The sequence below is a fragment of the Balaenoptera musculus genome, chromosome 19 (genome assembly GCF_009873245.2).
Source record: "Balaenoptera musculus isolate JJ_BM4_2016_0621 chromosome 19, mBalMus1.pri.v3, whole genome shotgun sequence".
Taxonomy (NCBI): domain Eukaryota; kingdom Metazoa; phylum Chordata; class Mammalia; order Artiodactyla; family Balaenopteridae; genus Balaenoptera; species Balaenoptera musculus.
Window position 1 is genome coordinate 15,942,650 of NC_045803.1, and position 25,441 is coordinate 15,968,090.

The 25,441-nt window shown below is 39.5% G+C and overlaps 2 protein-coding genes across 3 annotated transcripts in view; one reads left to right on the top strand and one right to left on the bottom strand.

The window, feature by feature from the left end:
- The first annotated feature begins 1,145 nt into the window (after positions 1-1,145).
- On the top strand, positions 1,146-22,392 carry LOC118884830 (zinc finger protein 568-like). 2 transcript variants are annotated; one of them, XM_036832860.1, is made up of 5 exons: positions 1,146-1,606; positions 2,695-2,747; positions 16,703-16,826; positions 17,123-17,218; positions 19,749-22,392. In XM_036832860.1, the coding sequence occupies exons 2-5, from the start codon at positions 2,739-2,741 to the stop codon at positions 21,182-21,184; spliced, it is 1,665 nt and encodes a 554-aa protein (XP_036688755.1). In that variant the 5' UTR covers positions 1,146-1,606; positions 2,695-2,738; the 3' UTR covers positions 21,185-22,392. The 2 variants fall into 2 exon arrangements, with proteins under 2 accessions (XP_036688755.1, XP_036688756.1); XM_036832861.1 differs by lacking the exon at positions 1,146-1,606 and adding an exon at positions 1,850-1,950.
- The window catches only part of LOC118884834 (zinc finger protein 14 homolog), a 66,245-nt gene continuing 52,465 nt past the window's right edge, over positions 11,662-25,441 (bottom strand). The window contains exon 7 of the mRNA XM_036832876.1: positions 11,662-14,330. The gene's annotated coding sequence lies outside the window, so the exon portion shown is untranslated. The remainder of the gene's footprint in view (positions 14,331-25,441) is intronic.

Here is a 25,441-nt window from a genome sequence, read left to right on the forward strand (position 1 = left end):
TGTTTTGTTTTGTTATTGTTTATTGATATTGTGTTTCATTTATCTTTTAGAACCAAATTGTGAATTTTTAAAAATCCAGCCCACTTTTTTGCTTTCTAGTTCATCATTTTCAGAATATATACTGATAGAAGGAATTTTCATATATTGAGATATGGGGAAATCATTCTGGTTTATACATAATTTGGCCTGAACTCTATGTTCCTGGAACAGCCTTGTGTCCTGTTTATCATACATTACACATCTGCTTTAACCATTAAAGAAAAAAATGCATGATCCAGAAGTAAAGAATGTCCACTTTGAAGATAAGGATAAATGCCTCCCTTCCTATAAGCCCATGCCAGTTCTCCTTTAAAGATAAGGTTCCTTTCCCAGACACCAAGCCTATACTGACTCACTGTGTACGTGCTAATCTGTCTCTTTTGAAAGCTTGAAGGAATGTACCCATGTCATGTTTGATGTATGTTCTTTGTTCTGACAAGATATAAAACTATGCTGAAAGCCATGCTTCTCTGGAGCAGTTTCTCAGAACTACTGAGAGGCTATATCCCCCACTATAGTCCTCAGCGCAGCTGGAATAAAACTCTTCTATTCCTTATTGTAGATGGTTTATTGATTATTTGCATCCACAATAGTTATTCATTTTATATTTAACAAAATTTAATAAGTAATGTTTTATAAGAAGGACATGAAAATGGCCAAAATATAAGGTGATACTCTTAAAGTAAAAAGAAAAAACTCACACATCCTAGAAATTAACTACTGTTAACAAATGTTAGTGTGACTTTCCAGCGATCTTATTACCTAAGTGTCTTTTTATCTATATTTATGTACTTATAAAATGTTTGAAAACAGTATTACATAGTATACAGAGTTTAGTATTGGTTCCATTCCGGACTCAGGGTTGTCCTTCCTGAACCTCCCCAGGCCCTTCTCAGACTCCCCCACCCTGAACTCTACTGCTCCCCTTCAGACTCTCCCCCGCCACGTCCCCAACACGCTAGGCTGGTACTACATTTCCCAGACGCCTCCAGGGTGGGCCCAGCCCCTACCGGGCGTCCCTGGGGCCCCGCCCAAATCATGCTGAAAAGCCGGGACTTCAGGCTGCAGCGTTCTGGCGTTTCGGAGTGAGGACTGCACTTCCCGGCGGCGCCCGGGACTTGGGAATGAATTCTCAGCGGAAACTTGAGCACCCCCTTTCCCCGCCTGTGGGCCACATTTCCCAGAAGCCTCTACGGGCCACAACCCTTTCTTACCCCTCCGCAGCCACCTATTGCTACCTCGACCTGTGGGTTTGCCCAGGTTCTCGGAGGATGCTCGCGTGCGGCTGGGCGGTCAGGACTGGGCTTCACTGAAGCTTGGAATACGACGCGACTTGGGGCGGAGAAGACTGTTGTGCCGGTTCAGGCTCTAGTTGGATTTTTTCCCCCCTCTGGACTACATTTCCCCGAGGGCTCCGCGGTGTTTGCGGATTCGGCCGAAGTTGGCTGACCGGTGTGAGTTGCCGGGAGTTCGAGCGCAAAGGATCGGGGCATTCCAGGTTGCCTCGCTCACTGGTTTGGGGCGGATTCAATCAGACTGGAGTGAGAGGACCCCGGAAGAGTGGACGGTGAGGAGGCTCGTGGCAGGGCTGGGGTCTGTCGGGAGTTTTAAATATGGGTGGCCGTCGGGCATGTCCAAGCTGCGTGCCCGCGCTTGGAAAATAAAGGACGACGGGGAGGGTGGTTCTCTCCAGGCCGCTTGTCGACACTCGGGGGTGGGAGGTATGGGCCGCGCGCCATCACGGGTGGGTGTGGCTTCAGGCTGGCGCGGGGGCGGGCTGGGGATGTCTGGAGGTCATGGGTATCGCAGCTGTGTGGCCTCCTGCCTGGGGAAAGTCCGTGAGATACTCCCTGGTGTTGGTTTGTGCGCCAGACGTCCGGTGCTCGGCAACCAGTGCCTCGCGGGCCCGTGGTGGGTACCCTATCAAAGCGGGACTCTCTGTGGCTCTTGTGTGCGCGCGCCCAATGTGGCCACGTCGCAGACTCTGCCCTTTGGAGCTGGGAATGGCGCCCTCTTTGTACATTTTTGGTCGGCGCTGAGTGGGTTCCGCGGGTGAGTGGGTTCCGGGCGTCTACCTCAGGCCGGGATTGCGCTCCCATTGCACTCTCTAGCCCAAGAACTGGCACAGCTGCAGCCGCTCGCTCTCCAGCGCAGTGAATGGCGTTCTCCTGGGGCTGTTTATGGTGGTGTCGGGGGGGTTTCTAGAGCTTTGGGCTGGGACCCCCCCTCCTACTTCCACTCCTCTGTTCTTTCACCGTGTGACCACCAAGGCCCAGGCAGGTGCCCCCAGCCTAAAGTTCAGGCATGTGGGACTCTTAACAGGTGAATCCAACTAGGATGTTTCTTGGAGCCACAGATCTGGGCTCAGTGTAAGGTACTGGGGTCTGAAAATACCCAAAGTCAGGCTCTTATAGAGGAAAGAGGCCACAGTCTGGGAGTCTTTCCCAGAACTCCCATCTGGGCCCCTAAGGTCGCCTGCTCTTCTTTTTGATGATGAGAGAGGGTGGTGGGGTTGCAGGCTTCTTTAGTTTGGGGCTCCCTCTCAGTGCCTGGGGTGGGGTAGGGATTTGTGCTGACTTGGCCTCCTCTGAGCTCCAGGAAGGAACTGCTGCCTCTTAGTTTCTTAACCATTTTCTACCTTTTTCCTTCTCTAAGAATCCAGAAGAGGAGGAGAAAAGAGCTGCTGGGCATCAAAAGTCATGGCGGAGGTAAGTTGTATTTGCAATTTTCTTCTTGGAAAGGGCTTCTCTGTTTTCAGGACACTATCCTATTTCAGGATTCTAGCCAAGAGATTTACAGTAGTGATCTGGAGAAAGGGGAAGAGATGGTTTCCTCCTAAACCAGCCAGGAACCTAAACCTGGGCTGTCTGCCTTGCATACATTGTCTTATCTGATCTGGATTTTCCATTTCCCTGGATTTTGTTCAGTGCTATAACAGTCTTGACAGGATGTGCCTCCATGGTTTGGCAGGGAAGTTGAAGAACAGAATAAGTTTAGTTAAGTCTCACTAATTTCTTTGTTGTCCCCTCCAGAGTCACATGCAGTAGCCTATTTGCTTCCAAATTTCTAACAGCTTGGAATGCCTGCCTGCCCCCTTCAGATTTAGATATCCCCCCCCAAATAGAAATAACCTAATTGCTCTCTTTCTAACTATTAAAGTAATATAAGATTTTTGCAAAAATTTCAAAATTTGAGGAAGTTATTAAAGTTTATGGCCCATGGTCCCACCACCTAGAGGTTAATCACTATTAATGTTTTAAAATTATTTTGTCTGCACATATGTGTGGGTATGTAATTTTGTTTACTGAATGGGATCACATTACTAATAGAAGCAACTAACTTATTGGGTGTTTACTTTGAGCCACTTCTAGTTTGAAGTTCTTGGTATGTGTTACCTTGTTGAATCCACATAACAACCCTATGAGTCAGGTATGACTGTATTTCATTAATTCAGTGATACTTTTTCCCCCACATTTTAACTTCTCTGAAATCAGGATGGGTTTTTCAATTCCCTGTAAGTTATAGTTTCATCGATTACATTTTTTTTCTTTCGTGGTATATGAAGTAATGGTGGCTTTACAGTCAGTGGCATCTCAGATTTTATGAAATATATTATTATTCTAAGTTGACAGATGAGAAAATAGATTCTGTTAAGTTACTTGGTCCAAAATTACAGTTAATAAATGATACAGTTGGGATTTCTAAATTGCCTACTGATTTCTTCTGCCCAGTTGTCAGTTTATACGTTAAGCATATTTTCTCTTTGTCATTTATAGGTTGTTTTCGAAATATTTTTTCACAGTTAATCTATCTTTTGTGTGTTTTTAAGATTCAGAGTTTTCAAAAAATGTTTTCTTTATGTCATGCCAGAAGGTCTTCTCTACAAAAATAGAAAGTCACTCATTTTTCTAAAGTACTTTTGTCTAAACAATTTAATCCTTAAGGTATCTGGTTTGAGATATAACTAGAGAATGTTGGCTGTAAAATTCCTAGTTGATTTTAAAGAATGGCATGCTATTTGTAGTATGTGAAATTTGGGGTTTTTTTCCTGGATGTGTCTGAGTGTAGGTCTTCCTTTATTAATTCTGTCCACTTGCTTTTCAAGGATTCTTTTCACCCTAAAGACTAAAGAAATATTCTTTCTTTTCTGGATGAATCTGTTTCTTCCTTTCTCTTTGACTTTTCTGAATCCTGTGAGAACTTATTGAGTTTGTCTTCCAATTTCCATTCTGGCCGGACCCTTCCTAAGATTCTCAGAAGAGGACCACATTCTCCCCATCAATTCTCAGCACATTTTGGTGAGGAAGAAAGTCTAGCTCCCCTTTGCCCTTCAACCTTCGACTGTCCATTTCTCCCTCTGTTTCCCCCTCTCCTCAGAGTGATCATTGTACTTTCGCTGTATTAATAAGAGGCTCTGCACTGCATAAAAGGGTAGAGTCTTACCCCATTTCCGTCATTTATTAGCTCTCAGACCATGGCTTCCTCATAAGTTCTTCTGTATAATGTAGTCTACAGGGTTTGGGGAATATGCTGGTAATGGAAATTCACCTGAATGTGCACTTACACCAGCAACCGGGAGGTCCCCAACTCCTACTTCCTGATCTCCCCAACATTCAGTGCGGCAGCAGATCCCTTTGCATCTGTCCCTTTCCTGCTCCTTGGTCTCATGCCCTGCGACCTCACTCCACTGTCTGTGTGCCAGACGAGACTTTTGTGGAAGTGGGTGGTACATTGACCTAATTGTACTCCCTGGCTCTAGGTTATTACTCCAAAATAAAATAGTCCAGTTATGCCACTTCCTTTATTCAGTGAATCCCTGTTACTTTCAGGATAAAGCTCTAGCTCTTTCACATTCATTGTTTATTTACTAAAAAGCACATTCTATATTTACTAGAGCACCAATCCTAGTATTGGACTAAAGTGGTGAGTAAAGATTGTATGTTTAGTCCTGGCAGAGGTGACCATCACCCAAGACCTTTCTGTTCTGATCCCTTTGGACTTCTTCAGCATCGCTTCTATCTACTCCTTGCCCAGAATCCCTCACCAGTTACCCCAGTGAACTGTCTGCTCCTCAGACACACAGGATTCAATTAGTCTCCCTCTCTACCTACAACTTACCACGTTCACTCTGCTTGGAATGCTGCTTGGTCTGTTTTTGTTTGTTGGAGTTCTGTTCCTTTTCAGGGCCCCAGTTAATCTTCTACATGTTACATGAAATTCTCCACATTGCCCTCAACCTAAGTCAGTCACTGTACCTCATTTCCCATAGGAAGTTTCTTCTACTTGTAATCGGAGCTCATGTATCCTGCTTAAAATCCCTGACCTGTGAGGGAATTCCCTGGTGGTCCAGTGGTTAGGACTCCACACTTTCACTGCCCAGGGCGCAGGTTCAATCCCTGCTTGGGGAACTAAGATCCCACAAGCCACATGGCACGGCAAAAAAAAAAAAAAAATCTCTGACCTGTGAGAACCTCTAAAGGTCTCGTGAGCTGATACTTGTTTTCAGTCTCATTGCTCTGCTCCCTCTCTGACTTGACTTTAGCTGTTCTCAGAATGCACAGTGCTATCTCTGGCCTCCGTGGCACAAGAAGCACAAGAGGGGCGCTTATCCCTCACCGCCACTTTCTCGGGGTTCTGTGAAGCCTACTTCACTTTCCTGATTATGCTTGCTGCCTCTGAGTGGCTACATTCCCCTGTGTTGCATCTGTTCTTATCACACTGTATTGTAACTCTCATTTAAAGACTACTTTTATTAAATATTGAATAGTAAAAAATGTTTATGGTGTGGTGAATGACTGAACACCCATATTTAAGAAGTAGAACATTAAGCATTGTTAAAAACCCCATGTGTGCTGTGAATCATCCCAATCCAATTCCCTTTTCTGCCCCTCAGAGGTAACTGTTATTCTGAATTTTATGTTTTTCTTTCCCTTGCTTTTCTTTACAGTTTCAATCATATGTGTTTATTGTCATTTTAAAATTTGATATAAATAAAATCAAACTGTTTAGAATCTTCTGCAACTTCATTACTTGTCTCTCAACGTATATTCATGAGATTCATTCACATTGTGAATTTATCCTACTGTATAGCCATCCACTGCATAAATATATATTTTTTTCTTTCATATTACAGTCATTATTCCTATGAACATCCTTGAATTTGTCTCTTGGTATCATGCACAAGAATTTCTCTAGGTATATAACTGGAAATGGAATTGTTGGGTCATAGCGTATGTGCATCTTTAATCTTACTAGACATTGCCCAGTTGTTCTAGTGTTTATACCCAGTAGTAAATCCTGTTACTTCATATCCTCACCAAATACTTGGTACTGTCAGACTTCAATTTTTACCCATTTGGTGGGCGTGAATTGCTATGTTATTCTGAATTTAAATGTGCGTATCTTGGTTTTAAATGAAGTTGAGCCCCCTTCCATGCTTTCTCTTCTCTGAAGTACCATTTCATCTCATTTTCTAATTTTTCTATTGAGTTTTATATTTCCAGTTTTTCGTCCCCTTTAATGCTTTGTAGGCATTCCTTAAATATTGTGGATTGTCAGTCATATGTGCTGTACATGCTTTCTCTCATTTTTTGTCTTAACTTCTAACCTTTAGATAGTAGAAATTCTCAATTTTAATGCCATCAAATTTAACACTGTTTTCCTTAACTAATTTATGTATGTCTTGTTTAAGAAATCTCTTTTCTCCTAAGAGTAAAGATATTCTCCCATAATGTTTTCTATAAATGGTTTTGTTTTGCCTTTTGTGTTTAAGCTTTTAATTCACTTGGGGTTGATTTTTACCATGGTGTATGGCAAGGGTCCAATTTTACTTTTTCCATTTGGATAACTAACATCCCAGCATCATTTATGGAAAAGGCCATTGCAAAGGTTTAGGCAAACTGCACAGCCGAAGGGAATAAACCCTGTAAGACTGCCTGCTCTCACTTCAGACGCCAGCTGCAAGTTTGAAGGCCCCAGGGCCACCCTCACTTCAGACCAGCTGGCTATAAATTTAGAAATTCTCACAACCATCCTCAGGTTCAACAATTTATTGGAAAGACCCACAGAACTCACTGAAAGCTATTATATTCATGGTCACATTTATTACAGGGAAAGGATACATTAAAATTAGCCAAGGGATCACTATATTGTACACCTGTAACATATAATATTGTACATCAACTATACTTCAATTAAAAAAAAAACTTGCAGTCTTACTGGACCGATAGAACAACAACAACAACAAAATTAGCCAAGGGAAAAGATGCATAGGATAGAATCGGGGAGGGTTCCAAACTTGAAGTTTACCTTCCCAATATTGATATGTGATAACATGCAGGGAAGCTCACCTGAGCTCAGTGTCTAGAGTTTTTATTGAGGCTTCATTGCATAGGCAAGATTGAATCATTTTCACTTGGTTAAATGCAATCTCCAGCATCTCCCTTCCCTACTTGCCTGGAAGTCAAGCTGATATCACATAACCCAAAGCCCCAAGGTTCTGATGACATGGTTGATCTTTCTGGCATGGCCAGCCCCTACCCTGCGTAGTTTCGTTAGCATAAACTAACATATGTGGTCTTGGGGGCCCACCATAAATAACAAAGACACTCCTGTCACTTGGGGAATTCCAAGTGTTTAGAGGTTTTCCTATTAGCTAGACAAAGGCAAGAATCTCACTTTGGAGGCCAAATTTCTTACTCCACAATCATCCTTTCCTCTCTGTACTTCAGTGGCAATTCTGTCATAAATTAAGTTCATATATATATATATATCTATCTCAATATATGCGCTTTGGTCTATTCTGTCCTTTCTAATCCACTGGTCTGTTTGTTTTTCCCTACTGGCCTATTTGTCTATCCCTCCACCAAAACCACATTGTCTTAATTAAAACAGCTTGGTAATAATATTTGATATTTGGTAAGTCATGTTCCTCTACCATCATAGTCTTGTCCTCAAAGAGTGGCTTAGCTGTTCCTGGCCTTTGGATTCTCCATATAAATTTTAGAATTGGCTGATCAAGTTACCAGTTGGGATATCAATTCATACAGCATTGAATCTTAGATCGTTTTGTGGAATGTTGACATTTTTACAGTATTGAGTTTCCCTCTCACTCTATGTGGTATAACTCTGCTGATTTCAGTTTTGTATAATGGTTTCCAGTAAAGTTTTTTAATTGGAGTCTTACACGTCTTTTGTTAATTTTATTCCTAGGTATTTTTATATTTTGTGTTTTTTGTAAATGGTATTAATTTTTAGACTAATTTTCTCATTGTTTCTTGTATACAGACATGAAATTGATTTTTAGATAATGATTTTATATCCATCCAACTTGCTGAACTCATTTATTGTAATATCTTGTAGGTTCTTTCGGATTTGGGGTCATCTAACTTAGATAATCATATCATTGATAAATAAGGACACTTTTTGTGTGTAAATAATTGTGTTATCTGTAAATATTGATGTTTTCCTTTTTTCAGTGTTTATTTGGTGCTAATTCTTGTCTTATCACACTGGTTCCATCTCCCAGAACAGTATTGACTGGTGAGAATTTGGGCACCTTTTCTTAGTCCCAGTTTTAGAGAGAATTCCTTTGATGTTTCACTTGTATTTATGATGCTTTCTCTTGGATTTTTGATTTTTTTCAAGATGTCCTTTATCAGGTTAGAGACATTACTTTTTATTCCTAATTTGCTCTGAATTTTTAATCACGAATGAATATTGAACTCTTTGAAACGTCTTTCTACATCTCTTGAGGTGATCTTATGGATTTTCTCTTTTAATTTGCTAATGTGTGCTTAGTAACTTTAATTGATTTCTAAAATCATTTATACCTTGTTACACCAGGAAAAACCTAACTTGGCCATGATGTGTTATGATTCTTTTTCATATTGCTGAATTCAGTTTGCTAATAATTTATTTAGAATTTTTACATCTGTAGCATGTGTAAGATTGGCCTATAATTTCCATTCTTCATAAAATCTTTATGCAAGTTATGTTGTCAAGGTTACTCTAGTCCAGGATTCAGCAAACTGTGGCCCTGGCCTGTAAGCCAAGAATGTTTTCTACATTTTTAAATAGTTAGAAAAAAAATTAAAAGAATAATAATATTTTATGACATATGAAAATGATATAATTTAGATTTCAATGTCCATAAATAAGGCTTTATTAGAACATAGCTGCACCCATTCATTCATGTAATGTCTACGGCTACTTCCATGCCCCTGTGAGAGTAGAGTAGTTGCAAGAGATGGTAATGACCCACAGACTTTAAAATATTTACTTGGGCTTCCCTGGTGGCGCACTGGTTAAGAATCTGCCTGCCAATGCAGGGGACATGGGTTTGAGCCTTGGTCCGGGAAGATCCCACATGCTGCGGAGCAACTAAGCCCGTGTACCACAACTACTGAGCCTGTGCTCTAGACCCCACGAGCCACAACTACTGAGCCCACATGCAACAACTACTGAAGCCCGCGTGCCTAGAGCCCGTGCTCCACAACAAGAGAAGCCACCGCAGTGAGAAGCCCGCGTGCAGCAACGAAGACCCAATGCAGCAAAAAATAAATAAATAAATAAATAAAATTTTAAAAATAAAATATCTACTTTCTGTCCCTTTATAGAAAAAGTTTGCTGACTTCTGGTCTAGCCTCATAAAATATGTCATAGTGTTCCCTTCTCTTCTTTTTTCTTTTTCCCTTGGTAGGATGGTGGGGGGAGGCTTTGAGTGCAGTGTTAATCATAATCTTCACTTCATGGCACATTGTTGTTGGTCCGGGCAAGGTTGTTCTCTTGTTCTGATGATTTATTTACTTCTCTTCCATTCCATTTACCCCTCCCCCCCCATAGGCAATCCTATTAAGGTGCATCTTTTTATTAGTATGTATTCATGAAAAATGTTTGTGTCTTGTCTTAAGGTCCAGTGTGGTCAGTTTTTCAGAATCTTCCAGTTATGATTGAGATGATTATTATTTGAGTTGGGTGCATTTTTCTCTATGTGGCCAATAAATCAAGCTCACTAGTTTTATTATTTAAATGTTCTCTATTTTTACTGACTTTTTATCTGTGTTATCTATCAGTTATTTTGAGAGGTATGTTAAATCTCCCATAATGATGAGGGTTTATCTGTCATAATTCTGTTCCTTTTTGTTTTGTGTGTATGTGTATGTACTATATATATTTATTATTTGTTAGGTGTGTACACGTTATCTACTAGCCTTTTACTTCCAGTCTTTCTGGATGTTTATGTTTTGGATGTGTCTCTTGTAAACAGCATATAACTGGGCTTTGGTTTTTGACCAACTTTATCTTTTAATGAGAGCATTTAGTCTATACAGTGGTTGTAATTACCGACATAATTGAAAGTATCTTTGTTGACTTAGTTTGTGCTTTTTATTCTACCTTTTCTGTATTTTATTATCTCATTCCATTTTCCCTTCTGTGAGTTTGAAAGTTATAAACTATGTTTGTTTATTTATTGCTTACCTTAGACATTTTAACATACTTTCTTACCAGTGTCTGAAACTAAAGAACATCTTTATGCTCTTGCTGGATAGTATAAGGAACTAGATATTCCAGCTGATCAAACAACTTATATTGTAGTCAGGTATTTTTCTTTCATTGTTTTTTTTTTTTAGTCCATAAAACATTTTTATTATTTTATATATTGAATGTTAGCTTAGTTTATCCACATTTTTGCCATTTTAAAGAATGGCACCATTCACCATTCTTACATCTCAAACCCTCTATCTGGGAACACTTTCCTTTAGTTGGAAGTACATACATTAATGAATTTCTGTTCTTTTGGTTTTTTGAAAATGTTTTTATTTGTCCTCACTTGTGAGAGAGAATTTTTATTCTGTCATCTCTGATTTACATTGTTGCTGTTGAATAGACATCTGTCAATCAGACTGTTATTCTTTTGTAGACAATCTGTCTTTAATATCAAATTACTTTTAACATAGTCTATGTTTTTAATGCTCTGCAGTTTTGATATAATTGCCCTGGATTTCTTTTTATTTATTGTTTGAGACTCATTTGGCTTCTGAATAATGCTTTCTTTTGCCAGTTGTGAAAATTTCTTAGCCATTATGTCTTCAATTACTACCTCTTTCAGTCCTTTCTGCTTTTTTCTTCTAGAACTCTAATTAGATATGTTAAACCTTCTTACTTTATCTTCTTAACCTCTTAATACTTTCCCACATTGTCTTTGATAGCATTCTGTGTAATTTCTTTTTAAATATTTCAGTCCAGTAATTTTTCTCTTCAGAGATATTTATTCCAGCCATTGTATGATTTAATTTTAGGTATTATGTTTTTTATTCTAGAAGTTTTAATTTTTTTCTTTTAAATCTACCTGTTATTTTCGTGGAGTTTTGTTTCTTAATACCTTACCCCCTTTCTAAAAAACATATACCTGCGTTATCTGCGTAATATGTAAATTTTTGCAGGTGTGATATTTTCCCTCCAACATTTTATTATGGAAATTTTCAAATATAATGAAAGTTGAAACAATTGATTTTCCTGACTCTTGGATCATGGAATTATGCCTCTTTGCATGTTTCATTTTTATTTAATTTTTTATTTAGGTGAAATTCACATAACATACAATTAATCATTTTAAAGTGTACAGTACGGTGGCATTTAGTTCATTCACAGTGTTGTGTTGTTTTATTATTTTTGACTCTTTGGTCATTTTCCTTGGAATTCTACCCATGGATTCTTGAGGTCTGGATGAAGGTTGTTCTTGTAGGACACATCTGGGCTTGCTTCTTCCAGGAGCACTGCCAAACCAGAACCACGTTAAAGTAGATTCATACATAGATGGTAGGTTTTTTAGATTCACTTTAGTAATAGGAATGTGAGCTGAGACCTGTGTGAGAGCTAATTTGTGGTTACAGTTCCTCAGGGGAGAATATTTTCCTTCCACCAGCAGCCAGAGTTCAAGTCAGGCAGTTTTCCTTGTAGCCCCTGAGAATGGGAGTGCTGCTTCTACTTTTCCCTTACTCTGAGGGCCTGGTCCTAGAGGTCCCAGGTCTTTGCAGTGCAGAACCAATTGGACTCCCATCTGGGCCAGCTGTAGGCTTGATCTCCTATCTCCCTACCCTTTAAGGTCATGAATATCAAAGCTTATGGTCATCTGGGCTCAGCAGAGGTTCTCTGGTAAAATAAGCATCAGTGGCTCAGCACACTCCTCTTGGTTCCCATTTTGACTTAGTTTTAGCCTCTCGGGATTATTTTCCGTCTTTGCCAGTTCATCATTACATTCCGTTAAAATCTTTTTAATACTCACTACATTGTTTTTCAGCTGGCGATTTGGTCGTGGTAACCAGTCCCCCACAGAGCTTGATGTCCGGTGATTGTCTCTATTTTTCTGTTTTTCTCCCTGATTCTGAGCTTTTTAAGGACAAGTGCTGGGTCAGACTCATCATGTCCCCAGTGCCCACACAGAGCCAGAGTCATGGGGGATTTTGGTTGAAATTTTTGGATAAAGGAATTTTGTTTGCAGAACTGCTTCTTTCCTCCTTTCACTTCTACCTTTGATTTTCCCTCATAGAGTGCTGTGCTCAGCAGTGACAGACAGAGCAGACCAAGCATTTTCTGCTTCCCTAAGTGCAGAGTCCAGCTCAGGGTTCTTGCAAAGGATCAGGAAATCCCTGACTGCATCTGCAAGAGTCAGAAGTGGAAGGCATTCAGCTATAGAATTGGAGAAATCTAGATCTAAAGCCCAGCAATGCCATTGCTTACTGCAGATTTGAGTAAATGACTTCACTTCTCTAACCTAAAGTTTCCTTTGAGTTAAGATTCATAGGCCTCTCCTGAGGATTAATACATACAAGGCACCAGGAACTTAAAGTGCTTAATGCGCAATAATTGTGCTTGAGATGCAGTGAACACTGCCTATCAACAGGAAGGCTGAGGGTGGGGTGAGAAGGAATAATGTCAGGCAGGAAAGCCATGGGTGATCTTGGTTGGGAACCAGAATGTACTTGGCCACAAGGATTCTGAGAATTACGGTTTCATGTACTGGCTCAGTACTGGTGATTCTGGATAGGGTCTTTGTGGAAAGAGGTTCCAGTTTGGGTTCTAAGGGCCCTAGTTCTGGGTTATGGGAACAAAGCCAAGGAGGTACCTGAGTCTTAGGCCTGGAGGAGGCTGGAGACCTCTGTCGCAGAAACCGTCCAGGGCTGGGCCTTCCTAAATATCCTGTGCTCCTGGGCCTGAGGGTGCCGTCATGTCGTTGAGATGCCTCCATGGCTGAGGAGCTCAGTGTCTTTCAGGTAGAACAAGGGTCAACCCAGGGCAGGTTAGAGCAGGCACTTCTGGGCTCAGATGAGCTCCTGACAGTGGGAAGGTTATTTCTTCTGAATACATTATGGACAGTTGGATTCCCTGGGATTCAGGGAAAGCAAAGGTTTGTTATTCTCCTTCAAATCAAGAAAGAGAAAGAGACTCTGTGTGTGTGTGTGTACTCACTGGGTTGCCAAAAGCAGGAAGATAGGAACAGAGGAGGAGAGAGGAAAATTCATTTTCAGTCCTTTGGGAACTCTGAGGTCAGTCTGGTAACTCAGGGCTGCTCTTGCTTCTTCTTCCTTTGCCTTTTTAAGCTTGCTTTTCTCTTAGATGAGCCCAGGATATAAATGATCTGGTTTTGCAACCCTAAAAGCCATTGTTTATATGAATTGATGTTTCTTCTCTCCTTCATTGAAAGCATTTTTTATTCTGGAAGATTTGAACAGTGGATTTCTTTTTCCTGAAACTGCCTGCCTCCCTGAGCCTTTCCAAGGGACTTGTTCCCCACTTCTTCCTATTCCAATGAGTGATGCTACCAAAGGCTGCTGTCCCATAAGTGTCTCTCTGTTCTCCAACAGATGTTTAGCTATTTATTCAGAAAACCCCTTAGCATTCCATGAGTGCTTATCCTTCCACCAGGAGTACTGATGGAATGGGAAAATCAACCCTTGCTGAAAATTTTGTACCTCCCTTGTTAGAGCTGTGCTTTGTTGAAGTGGAGGTGAGTCATTAAGTGAGATTCCATGTTGCATGGAAAACTTGGGTTTTCCAGATAAACAAGAAGGTAATTGACACTGACTTGTTGCACTCTCAGTGTTTGCCCATATCTTTAGCTTTGAGATTCTTTTTGACTGGGAATATGATAGGAGATATGATAGATTCAGTATATGAAGTTATGTGATATTCCAAGGAGTCCGTGGGTCCATTTTGAACTTGTGTGGTGTATACTTATCTTGGGTCACATCAATGTGAGTCTGGATCTTACTCCATCAGTCCTGGTAGTTCTGGAACAAGGAGAGTATAGTTAGGGACAACTTATTGTAACAGGAACAATGTAACCAGATGCATAAATTATTGAGAAGTAACGACTCTTGTAACCGCAAGAGAACTTGTCTAAGCTAGTGCTGCAAAATAAGAACATTGAATACATAAGATGGGGCATCATACAGCCAATGAAAATGATGTCTATTTATAGTGACATGGAAAACAGCTAGGATTAAATATGAGCCTGAGTTTTTAAGAAATTAAATCACATAAGTTATATCCAAATCATAAGAGAGATTTTTAAAGATATCTTTGAATTCTTCAGACTTTTTTTTTTTGCCGTTCCGCGTGGCTTGTGGGATCTTAGTTCCCCGATTAGAGATTGAACCCAGGCCCTTGGCAGTGAGAGCGCTGAGTCCCAACCACTGGACCGCCAGGGAATTTCTGAATTCTTCAGACTTTTAAACAAGTTTTTAAAATGTGAGAATGGAAGGAGATGGTCACAGTGTTATGTGCTGAACATAGGATGTGCTATGTACATGTACATACAGTTTCATTTAATTGGAAGACACCAATTATCTGGACTTTGTTTATTCCCAGGCCTGGGTGGATAATGGAAGAGGATAATGCCAAGCGGTTATATCTGTAGTAGCAAGCATGTTTAAGAATGATTTGTACAACACAAGGAATGTAACCAATATTTTATAATAACTATAAATGTAATATAACTTTTAAAAATTGTGAATCACTGATATATACGTGAAACATATAATTTGTACATCAACTGTACCTCAATTAAAAAAAAGAAAAAAGAATGATGTGTGCACCAAGAACGTGTGCTGTGATCATCCTTGTTTCCACACTGACCTATCCATGTTTTCTTTTTTTTTTTTCTAATAGAAGTATAATCAATTTATTGATACAACGTTGTGTTGGTTTCAGGTGTACAGCAAAGTGATTCAGTTATACATATATTGTTTTCAGATTCTTTTCCCTTATAGGTTATTACAAAATATTGAGTATAGTTCTCTGTTCTATACAGTAGGTACTTATTATCTATTTTATAAAGAGTGGTATATATATGTTAATCCCAAACTCCTAATTTATCTCTCCCCCGCCCACATTTCCCCTTTAGTAACCATAAATTTGTTTTCTATATCTGTGGGTCTATTTCTGTTTTGTATATAAGTTCATTTGTATCTTTTAAAAAATTTATTTATTTATTTATTTATTTATATAAACTTATTTATTTTATTTTTATTTATCTTTGGCTGCATTGGGTCTTTCTTGCTGCGTGTGGGCTTTCTCTACTTGCAGTGAGTGGGGGCTACTCTTCGTTGCAGTGCGCGGGCTTCTCATTGCAGTGGCTTCTCTTGTTGCAGAGCACGGGTTCTAGGTGTGCAGCCTTCAGTAGTTGCAGCATGTGGGCTCAGTAGTTGTGGCTCGCAGGCTCTAGAGCGCAGGCTCAGTAGTTGTAGCGCACGGGCTTAGTTGCTCTGCAGCATGTGGGATCTTCCCAGCCCAGGGCTCGAACCCGTGTCCCCTGCGTTGGCAGGTGGATTCTTAACCACTGCGCCACCAGGGAAGCCTGTATCTTTTTTTTTTAGATTCCACATATAAGCAATATCATATGATATTTGTCTTTCTCTGTCTGGCTTACTTCACTTAGTATGATAATCTCTAGGTCCATCCATGTTGCTACAAATGGCATTATTTCATTCTTTTTTTATGGCTGAGTAATATTCCATTGTATAAATGTACCATATCGTCTTTATCCATTTATCTGTAGATGGACATTTAGGTTGCTTCCATGTCTTGGCTATTGTCAGTAGTGCTGCAGTTAACACTGGGGTGCATGTATCTTTTCGAATTATGGTTGTCTCTGGATATATGCCCAGGAGGGGCTTGCAGGATCATATGGTAGCTCTGTTTTTAGTTTTTTAAGGAACCTCCATGCTTTTCCATAGTGGCTGTATCAATTTACATTCCCACCAACAGTGTAGGAGGGTTCCCTTTTCTCCACACCCTATCCAGCATTTATTCTTTGTAGACTTTTTGATGATGGCCATTGTGACCGGTGTGAGGTGATGATACCTCATTGTAGTTTTGATTTGCATTTTTCTAATAATTAGCGATGTTGAGCATCTTTTCATGTGCCTTTTGACCATCTGTATGTCTTCTTTGGAGAAATGTCTATTTAGGTCTTCTGCCCATTTTTTGATTGGGTTGTTTGTTTTTGATATTGAGCTGTTGACTTACTCATATTGAAAGGTCCAGCACATCCTGTTTTCCCAACGGTGTTCCCCTATTGAATTGCTTTCTCAAAATTTCTTCTATTTTATTGTAAAGATTTTGCCCGTTAATTTCTGTATATTTTTATCTGTGGTTTCAGGACTTGAAGTTCAAAGATGTGGCCATTTACTTCTCTCAAAAGGAGTGGGAGTGCTTGCACTCTGCTCAAAAGGATTTGTACCGAGATGTGATGTTGGAGAATTATAATACCCTGATCTCACTGGGTAAGTTTACCTGCTCTCCAAAATTCAGAATTGACCTTCTGGAATTTTTATGTTTATTGTTATAAATTTCTTGTGAGTGCCTCCCAAGTGCTTGACTGAATTAATGATTCTTGCTTACCAGAGAATGCTTTTTGTGCCTTGTGAAGTTAGAAATTGGCTGCTCCATCGGACTTTATCTTCTTCAGCCTTTCCTCTGACCCTTAATTTACTTAGTCCTCTTAGCTGATAATCATGGACTGATTTTAATTCTGGGACACCCACAATATAACTTGGTCCTTTTTTTCTTTCTTGAACAGGATTTTCTGATTCTAAGCCAGATGTGATCTCCTTATTGGAGCAGGGGAAGGAACCTTGGATGGTTAACAGCAAGGAGACAAAAGAATGGTGCCCAGGTGAGTAATGGAACTCACCTAATGCAGTGAACATTGGGGTACATGTATCTTTCCGAAGTATTGTTTTCTCCAGATATATGCCCAGGAGTGGGATTTCTGGATCATATGACAAGTCTATTTTTAGTTTTTTGAGGAAGCTCCATACCGTTTTCTATAGTGGCTGCACCAATTTACATTCCCACCAACAGGGTAGGAGGGTTCCCTTTTTTCCACACCCTCTCCAGCATTTGTGATTTGAAGACTTTTTGATGATGGCCATTCTGACCAGTATGAGGTGGTACCTCATTGTAGTTTTGATTTGCATTTCTCTAATAATTAGCAATGTTGAGCATCTTTTCATGTACTTGTTGGCCATCTGTATGTCTATTTAGGTCTTCTGCCTATTTTTTGATTGGGCTGTTATTGAGTAAGATTACATAGATTTTTATTGTTGTGTAAAACTGTCAATATTCTAGGACACTGGTGTAGGCACATGAACAGATTTGCTCTAATGACAGGCTTGCTTCTGCGTTAACTGCCATATGCATCGGAAGTGATGTAGGGAGAGCATATTGAAGCTGGGAAGGAATCAGAGGCAGGAAGACACCTCTATCACCTGTTAAATAATTGGAAGCATGGAGTGATAAGTGAATCTCAAGTCACTCTCCTAATCTCATTATCTTTAGCATATTTCTCTTTATTTCCATCTGAAAACGCTTAATCTACTGATTAGTTTATTTAACATTAATTGAACTGTATGCTGGGGTTGGTTATATCATGGAGCATAAAATAAGTATTATGTTAGTTCTAGGCCACTTAGGGAGAAATTATACCAGTAGATAAACTGATGAACAAATATGTAATTCCAGAACTGAGAAAAAGATCGAGGGCAAAGAACAGGATACATGACAGAAAATTAAGATATTTAGAATGAGAGAAGCTGGCCATGGAGAGATCCTGGAACACAAAACATTCATGAAAGATGAAACATTTCCTGAAAGGGTCTAAGATGAGAAGGTAATTGGCATGATATGGGAGTCAAATGGATGCCAGTATAGTGAGCTCATGGTGAGTCAAGGTGAGAGCACCTCAAAATGAAGGTGAATAGGGAAGCAGGGGCCAGATACTATAGAATTTTGCAGGTCTGGTAGGGAATTTTGTATTTTTTTTTAAGTGCAGTGGGAAAGGCACTGTATTTAAACAGTGAGTGCCACACTTTGAGTTGCCTCAATCAGTGAGGGAGATTAAAAAAAAAAAAAAAAAATGGCCATTCATTCGCCAAACAGTCATTGAGTATTTACTCTTATAGGTACAGTGAAGGGTGAGCAGACAGTAGAGAAGTAAACAAGTTAAAGTATAATCTGTTGAGTTTTGAGGTGAAGTATACTAATGTCTGCAAGATGGATTGATGGATGGAGGGGTAGATAGATGTGTGAAAACGCAAGTAGAGCCAAATGTTTATTGTAGAATCTAGCTAGTGGGAATATGGGGGTTCCCTGTCTGATTCTTTTCATTTTTCTTTATGTTTGAAAGTTTTCATAATAATGTTGGAGAAATAGATTAAATGACATGTGTACTGCAGAAAAGTGCAGTAAGTAGTGTGATAAGGGTCCTGTTTTGTAAAGCGTGGTCTCTTGGGGAATCCCCAGGTGGCCCAGTGGTTAGGACTCGGTGCTTTCATTGCCAGGGCCCGGGTTCAATCCCTGGTTGGGGAAGTGAGATGCCGTGGGGCATGGCCAAAAAAAGAAAATAGTGCTCTCTTTAAGTCTGCGTTTGCATAGAGGTCGGAATGAAGTAATTGAAAGAGCCATATTGATATCTTAGGGAAGATATTTGCAGGCAGAGATTCTGAAGGAGAGGTGTGCTTGGCAAGTTTGAACATCCAGTTGGTCAGGGAGCTGGAACAGAGTCAGCTAAGGGGAGGAGTTAGGCAGTGAGGTTAGAATGAGGTAGTGCAGGACAAGTTCAGGGAAGGCCCTGTAGATCACAGGAGGATTTTGACTTTTACTCTGCATGAGAGGGAAATACAGTGGAGAATTTTGAGCAGAAGAATGGCATGATCTAGCTTATTTTAACAAGAACAGTCTAGCCACTGTGTTGTGTGTGGAATGTAAGGAGGAAGTAGGGAGATACTCCAGGATAGTGTTTTGTTAATCTTGGTGAGGGATGGCTTTGGACAAGGTGATCACTACTAGAAATACTAGCAGAAGTAGTCAAAACCTGGATATATTTGAGGCTAGAGATGAGAGGACTTGCTGTTAGATAATGTCCTACTCCTTTAGATTCTCATTTAGTTGGTTGGGTCCTGGACATTATATTTTTAACAAGTTCGCCAGCTGATTCTGATTCTTAACCAGAGGCGAAAAATCACTTCCTTCACAAGCTCCCCTCATTTTCTCTGTTCTTATTCCCCCCCACCCTTTTTTTCAAGTTGCAATGCAGTGTTAAGAGCAGTTTATATTATTCACTATTTTTAGTTTGTCATTTCTACCTGAGAACTTTGCTCTCCTGCAACATGAAAATACCCACTATTTTCTTTGTTATCTTACAGACTGGGAGTCTAGAAGAGAAACCAAGATGCTAAAGGAGGACAGTTATGAAGTTCAATCATTGCAACCAGAGATAACAAAAAGACTTACAAGCTCTACCCTTGAGTGCACTAGGGTCAGAAGTAACAGAGAAATCAGATGCCACTTGGAGAGGCTACAAGAAGGACGTTTCAGACAAGCCATAATAACCTCTGAAGAAAGATCTACTTCCATTCAGCGCACAGATCATAGAACACCTCAGACAACTCATACTGGAGCAAAATCCTGTGAATCCAAGGAATGTAAGACTTTCAGGTACCAATCACACCATAGTCAACATGAAAGAAGTCATAATAAGGAAAAAGGCTCTAAATGTGGAGAATGTGGGAAAGGCTTTAATAGTAGGTCAGACTTGAATAAGCATCAGAGAATTCATGAAAGCAAAAAAAGTGATGAAAATAAGAAATGTGCCTTTATTCGTGACGCTCAGATTACTAAATCTCAGAGCATTAATACTGCTGAGAAACCTCATAAATGTAAGGAATGTGGGAAAGCCTTTCATTCTAACTCGCAACTTAGTAAACATCAAAGGATTCATATAGGTGAGAAACCCTATAAATGTACAGAGTGTGGAAAGGCATTTCCATCTACCTCACAACTTAATTTACATCAGAGAATTCATACTGATGAGAAATACTATGAATGTAAGGAGTGCGGGAAAGCCTTTACCCGTCCCTCACACCTTCTTCGACATCAGAGAATCCATACTGGTGAGAAACCCCATAAGTGTAAGGAATGTGGGAAAGCTTTTCGTTATGACACACAACTTAGTCTTCATCAGATAATTCATACTGGTGAAAGACGCTATGAATGTAAGGAATGTGGGAAGGTCTATAGTTGTGCCTCACAACTGAATCTACATCAAAGAATTCATACTGGTGAGAAACCTCATAAATGTAAGGAATGTGGGAAAGCTTTTATCTCTGATTCACATCTTGTCCGACATCAGAGTGTTCATACTGGTGAGAAACCATATAAATGTAAGCAATGTGGGAAGTCTTTTCGTCGTGGCTCAGAACTTACCAGACATCAGAGAGCTCACACGGGTGAGAAACCTTATAAATGTCGGGAATGTGAAATGGCCTTTACTTGTAGCACAGAACTTATCCGACATCAAAAAGTTCACACTGGTGAGAGACCCCATAAATGTAAGGAATGTGGGAAGGCTTTTATTCGAAGGTCAGAACTTACTCATCACAAGAGGAGTCATAGTGGTGAAAAACCCTATGAGTGTAAGGAATGTGGGAAGGCCTTTGGTCGTGGCTCAGAACTTAGTCGACACCAGAAGATTCATACTGGTGAGAAACCCTATGAATGTAAGGAATGTGGGAAAGCCTTTATTCGTGGCTCACACCTTAGTCAACATCAAAGAATTCATACAGGACAGAGGAGTGAATGAAAACATGTGAGAAGCTTGGAATTTAATTGACACCTGGAAATTCATACTAGTAAAACACAAACAAAAACCCCTGTAATTGTAAGGAATGTGGGAAAGCATTTAAGGATAACAACTTAATATCAGAGTTCATACTGTGGATGTGAGGCAGTCCAGAATTTGACATTTGTTACTGATAAAAAACCTTATAAATGTTATGAATTGGGAGGGGTGTATTTGTGTTTCAGAATTTATTAGACATCAGAGTTCAATCAATTGGTGAAAAAGTGAAAAACTCCATGAATATAAGGAAAGTGGGAAGGCTTATTAAGAAAGCAGTGTTAGAAACATTAATCATTCTAACTTTTCTCAACATCAAGGGTCATTAGCCCTTATGGGAAATCAGGAGTCACAATATAAATATTTATATGGAGCACCAATTTGCTTTAGCTAACTAATTATTCATCTGATAATTCGTACTAGAGGAAGGCTACATTGTTAAAAATGCAGCAGATTCTTCCATTCCATTCAACTCCTGTTAAATGTTTGCAAGCTCATTCTCTAAAATTAATCTGAACTGAATCAGAGTGGGAAAGGATTTAACCAATATTTACTGTTTACTTGGCTTCACCATTATTACTCATTTCTTATAGGGCTAATAACTTAACCAAATTCTCTCATTTATCAATTAGTAATATTAGCACCATATTTCTTAGTAGCATTGTGTATATTGTATCCCTTAGAATAGTGTCTGGCGCATATTGAAAGTGTGTTAAATAAGAGGGGCTTTATTCTTAATTTTGTTTTCCTAATTGTGTATTAGAGATCATATGAGAGGAAGGCCTTATGTGTGCAGTGACTATATGAACATCTTACATCATCTTTCTTCATGGAATGTTAGATAGTTCCTTCTGCAGAAAAATTTTAAAACTGAAGCTTTTCATAGGTTGCCCTTTCCCCCATTAGGGGATTCATGATGTAAAGAACCCCAGTAGAATAAAAGTGGGGTGCTGTGAGGTCAGAGGGAAGACTTAGATAATTTTTTTTAAGACCTTCCAAAAAACAAGAGACATATGCCATGATCTCTGGCCTCTCTTTTAGTGAATTAGAAAATAAAGGCTCAGCCAAAATCCATTTCTCCACAAGGAAATTTAAGATACTTGTATAAATAATTTTTACATTAAAAAGGAAATCAAAGCAGGGCTTCCCTGGTGACTCAGTGGTTAAGAATCCGCCTGCCGATGCAGGGGACACGGGTTTGAGCCCTGCTCTGGGAAGATCCCACATACTGCCGAGCAACTAAGCCCATGTGCCACAACTACTGAGCCTGTGCTCTAGAGCCCGTGAGCTACAACTACTGAGCCCGAGTGCCACAACTACTGAAGCCTGTGTGCCTAGAGCCCGTGCTCTGCAACAAGAGAAGCCACCCAATGAGAAGCCCGGGCACTGCAACGAAGAGTAGCCCCTGCTTGCCGCTTAGCCCACGCGCAGCAACAAAGACCCAACGCAGCCAAAAATAGAAATACATAAATAAATAAATTTTTTTTAAAAAAGGAAATCAAGGCAAATTATCATTAGGCAGACTGTCATTCAAATGAATGACAAAGAGACAACTTCATGTTAAAATTTGTAGGACGCAACCAAAGCTTTACTCTGAGGGAATTTAACTTCTTTCAATATATGTAGAAAACAGGGACAATTCAAAGCGAGGATTCATTCTCACTTCCTTATTCTTAGTGCACTGCCTATTCCTGGTAGGTTCCCAGTAAACATTTGTTGATCAGAGGAACGAGAGCGTGAATGAATAAGCATCCAACTCTAGTATGTTGAGGTGCTCTAACAAAATAAGTACAAAGCCCAAAAAAACACCTTAAACTTTTTGAAGTGAAAAAGATTGCACCCTAGAAAGAAAAAACTCAAGCGTCATAAGTGAGAAAGGATATGTAACTACAGAAATGAAGGAGGTGAAGAAATAAGCCAATATTGTGGCCGACACTGTTGGTTGCCTGTCCATTGGTATTAACCATTCTCCCTTTGCCAGTATTGCCTGCTGCCCACCTAAGTCTAAATGCCAGATGCCTGCCCTCCTAATTGCTTTGCAGCTGGGCATGTGTGTAACAGTCCCGGCCATAGAAGATCTAAGCAAAAAGTCTGCAGGTGAGCTTCAGTTAAATATTCTTTACTAACAAAATAGGAGGAAATGGTCTTCCTATATACAGGATGCATGTTTCTGTGTCTGTGTGATACCTGGAATTATGGCCATTTTGCAACCAGGGGAGGCGAGAAACTGAGATTGGCACAGGAATAACTTGTGTCTTTGACATTATTGAGATGATGAAACAATTCAGAACTGCCCTGTGCCCGGACAGGTGTGAACTAAGAAATTCCATGCCTATCTGTTGTAAGTTTATATTCAACTTTATATATCCGAGTCCTGGAAAAAAATATTTTCTTATATATACACGTTTATTCCACTTTAATTTAGTAAGATGAGAAAATGTTTATATTAAGCTTTTTATAGTGTATGTGAAATTATAGAAAAAGCATTATTTTCTTAAACGTATATGTGTGTGTATATATATACAACTTTGATTTGTTAAGATGTAGGAAATGTCTGTTTGCATTCAGCATCTCACAGTATATGTTTATATGCAATTTTTTTTAGTATGTCTGAAATCCAGGAAAAGTAGTAGTTTCCTGAATATAGTAAGAACCAAGAAAAAACTAATTAAAGAGCTACACCATATAATTCCTCTAGAGTAACTTACAGATAAAATCTAAGTCTTTAAGATATAAAGAGTATCAGCTATGAGGCTAACACAACCCCTGTACCAAATTTGGAAAAGGACAGCATCCAGCTCAAATCAGCTATAAAAATAATCCATTGTACTCATGGTATATGAGTATTCCAATTAAAATAGCAAGCCAAAGCTAGCAGCCTATTAAGAGAAAACAGAGGGTTGTTTTGTCTAGAATAAAATGGTTCATGACCTGATCTGTCAGATTGTAAAAAATGTGATGTATAAATGTAGTGTTTGCACGTTGAAAACTAGACACTAAAACAACTTATCCACTGAAAGTAGTAAACTATTAACAGCCTATGCATATTCAACTGCTGTGAGGTCACTGCATTGTCCTCTTAATCACAGCTCATGGGGTGTAGTCAGTCACAGCATTTGGAATAATCACCATCCAGTGTATTCCACCTTTGCCCCACACTTTAGAAAAATATTACATACTAAGTTTAATGTAAACATGTATTATGTGACAGATTAAATTGGTCATAGCTAAATATCAATCAACCCATTGGAGGACAACTTATAACAAAAATTTGAGCATTTTTTTTTTTTTTTTTAACAAAGTGTATCAGCTATATGTATACATATAATTTAAAACACTCAAGTGATATGAACACATTTGAGACCACAAACTAACCTGGTACTATAAGGTTAGCTTGTTTTTTTTAATAAATTTATTTATTTATTTATTTTTGGCTGTGTTGGGTCTTCGTTTCTGTGCGAGGGCTTTCTCTAGTTGCGGCGAGCGGGGGCCACTCTTCATCGCGGTGCGCGGGCCTCTCATTATCGCGGCCTCTCTTGTTGCGGAGCACAGGCCCCAGACGCGCAGGCTCAGTAGTTGTGGCTCACGGGCCTAGTTGCTCCACGGCATGTGGGATCCTCCCAGACCAGGGCTCGAACCCATGTACCCTGCATTGGCAGGCGGATTCCCAACCACTGCGCCATCAGGGAAGCCCCGAGCATTTTTTTAAAAGAGGGAAATGATTACTAAATTTTATCTATACTTTCTCTACAATTTCTAACATTTTTTGAGTTATAATAAATGTTATAATGAATTTCAAGAAATGATTCTCTGTAGGCTGGGGGTTGCCAAGGGGGAGGGGGATGGGAGAGGGTTGGATTGGGAGTTTGGGATTAGCAGATGCAAACTGGTATATATAGAATGGATAACAACAAGGTCCTACTGTATAGCACAGGGAACTATATTCAATATCCTGTGATAAACCATAATGGAAAAGAATATGAAAAAATATATGTATAACTCAGTCACTTTCCTGTACAGCAGTAATTAACACATTGTAATTCAACTATACTTCAATAAAAAATTTAAAAAAGAAATGATTCTGATTTTTTGCCCATGTATACATATTTCTATTTTCAAGATTTGAGAGTTCTATTCCAAATTTATGTAACATGTTTTGCCAAAAATGAGATATACTGCAAAGGTTTAAACAAAACAAAAAGAAGAGCTATCTATACCTAT

Coding starts and splice junctions, on each gene's coding strand:
- LOC118884830 (XM_036832860.1), top strand. Junction 16,827..17,122: donor TAATACCCTGATCTCACTGG/GTAAGTTTACCT, acceptor TTTCTTGAACAG/GATTTTCTGATTCTAAGCCA. Junction 17,219..19,748: donor GACAAAAGAATGGTGCCCAG/GTGAGTAATGGA, acceptor GTTATCTTACAG/ACTGGGAGTCTAGAAGAGAA.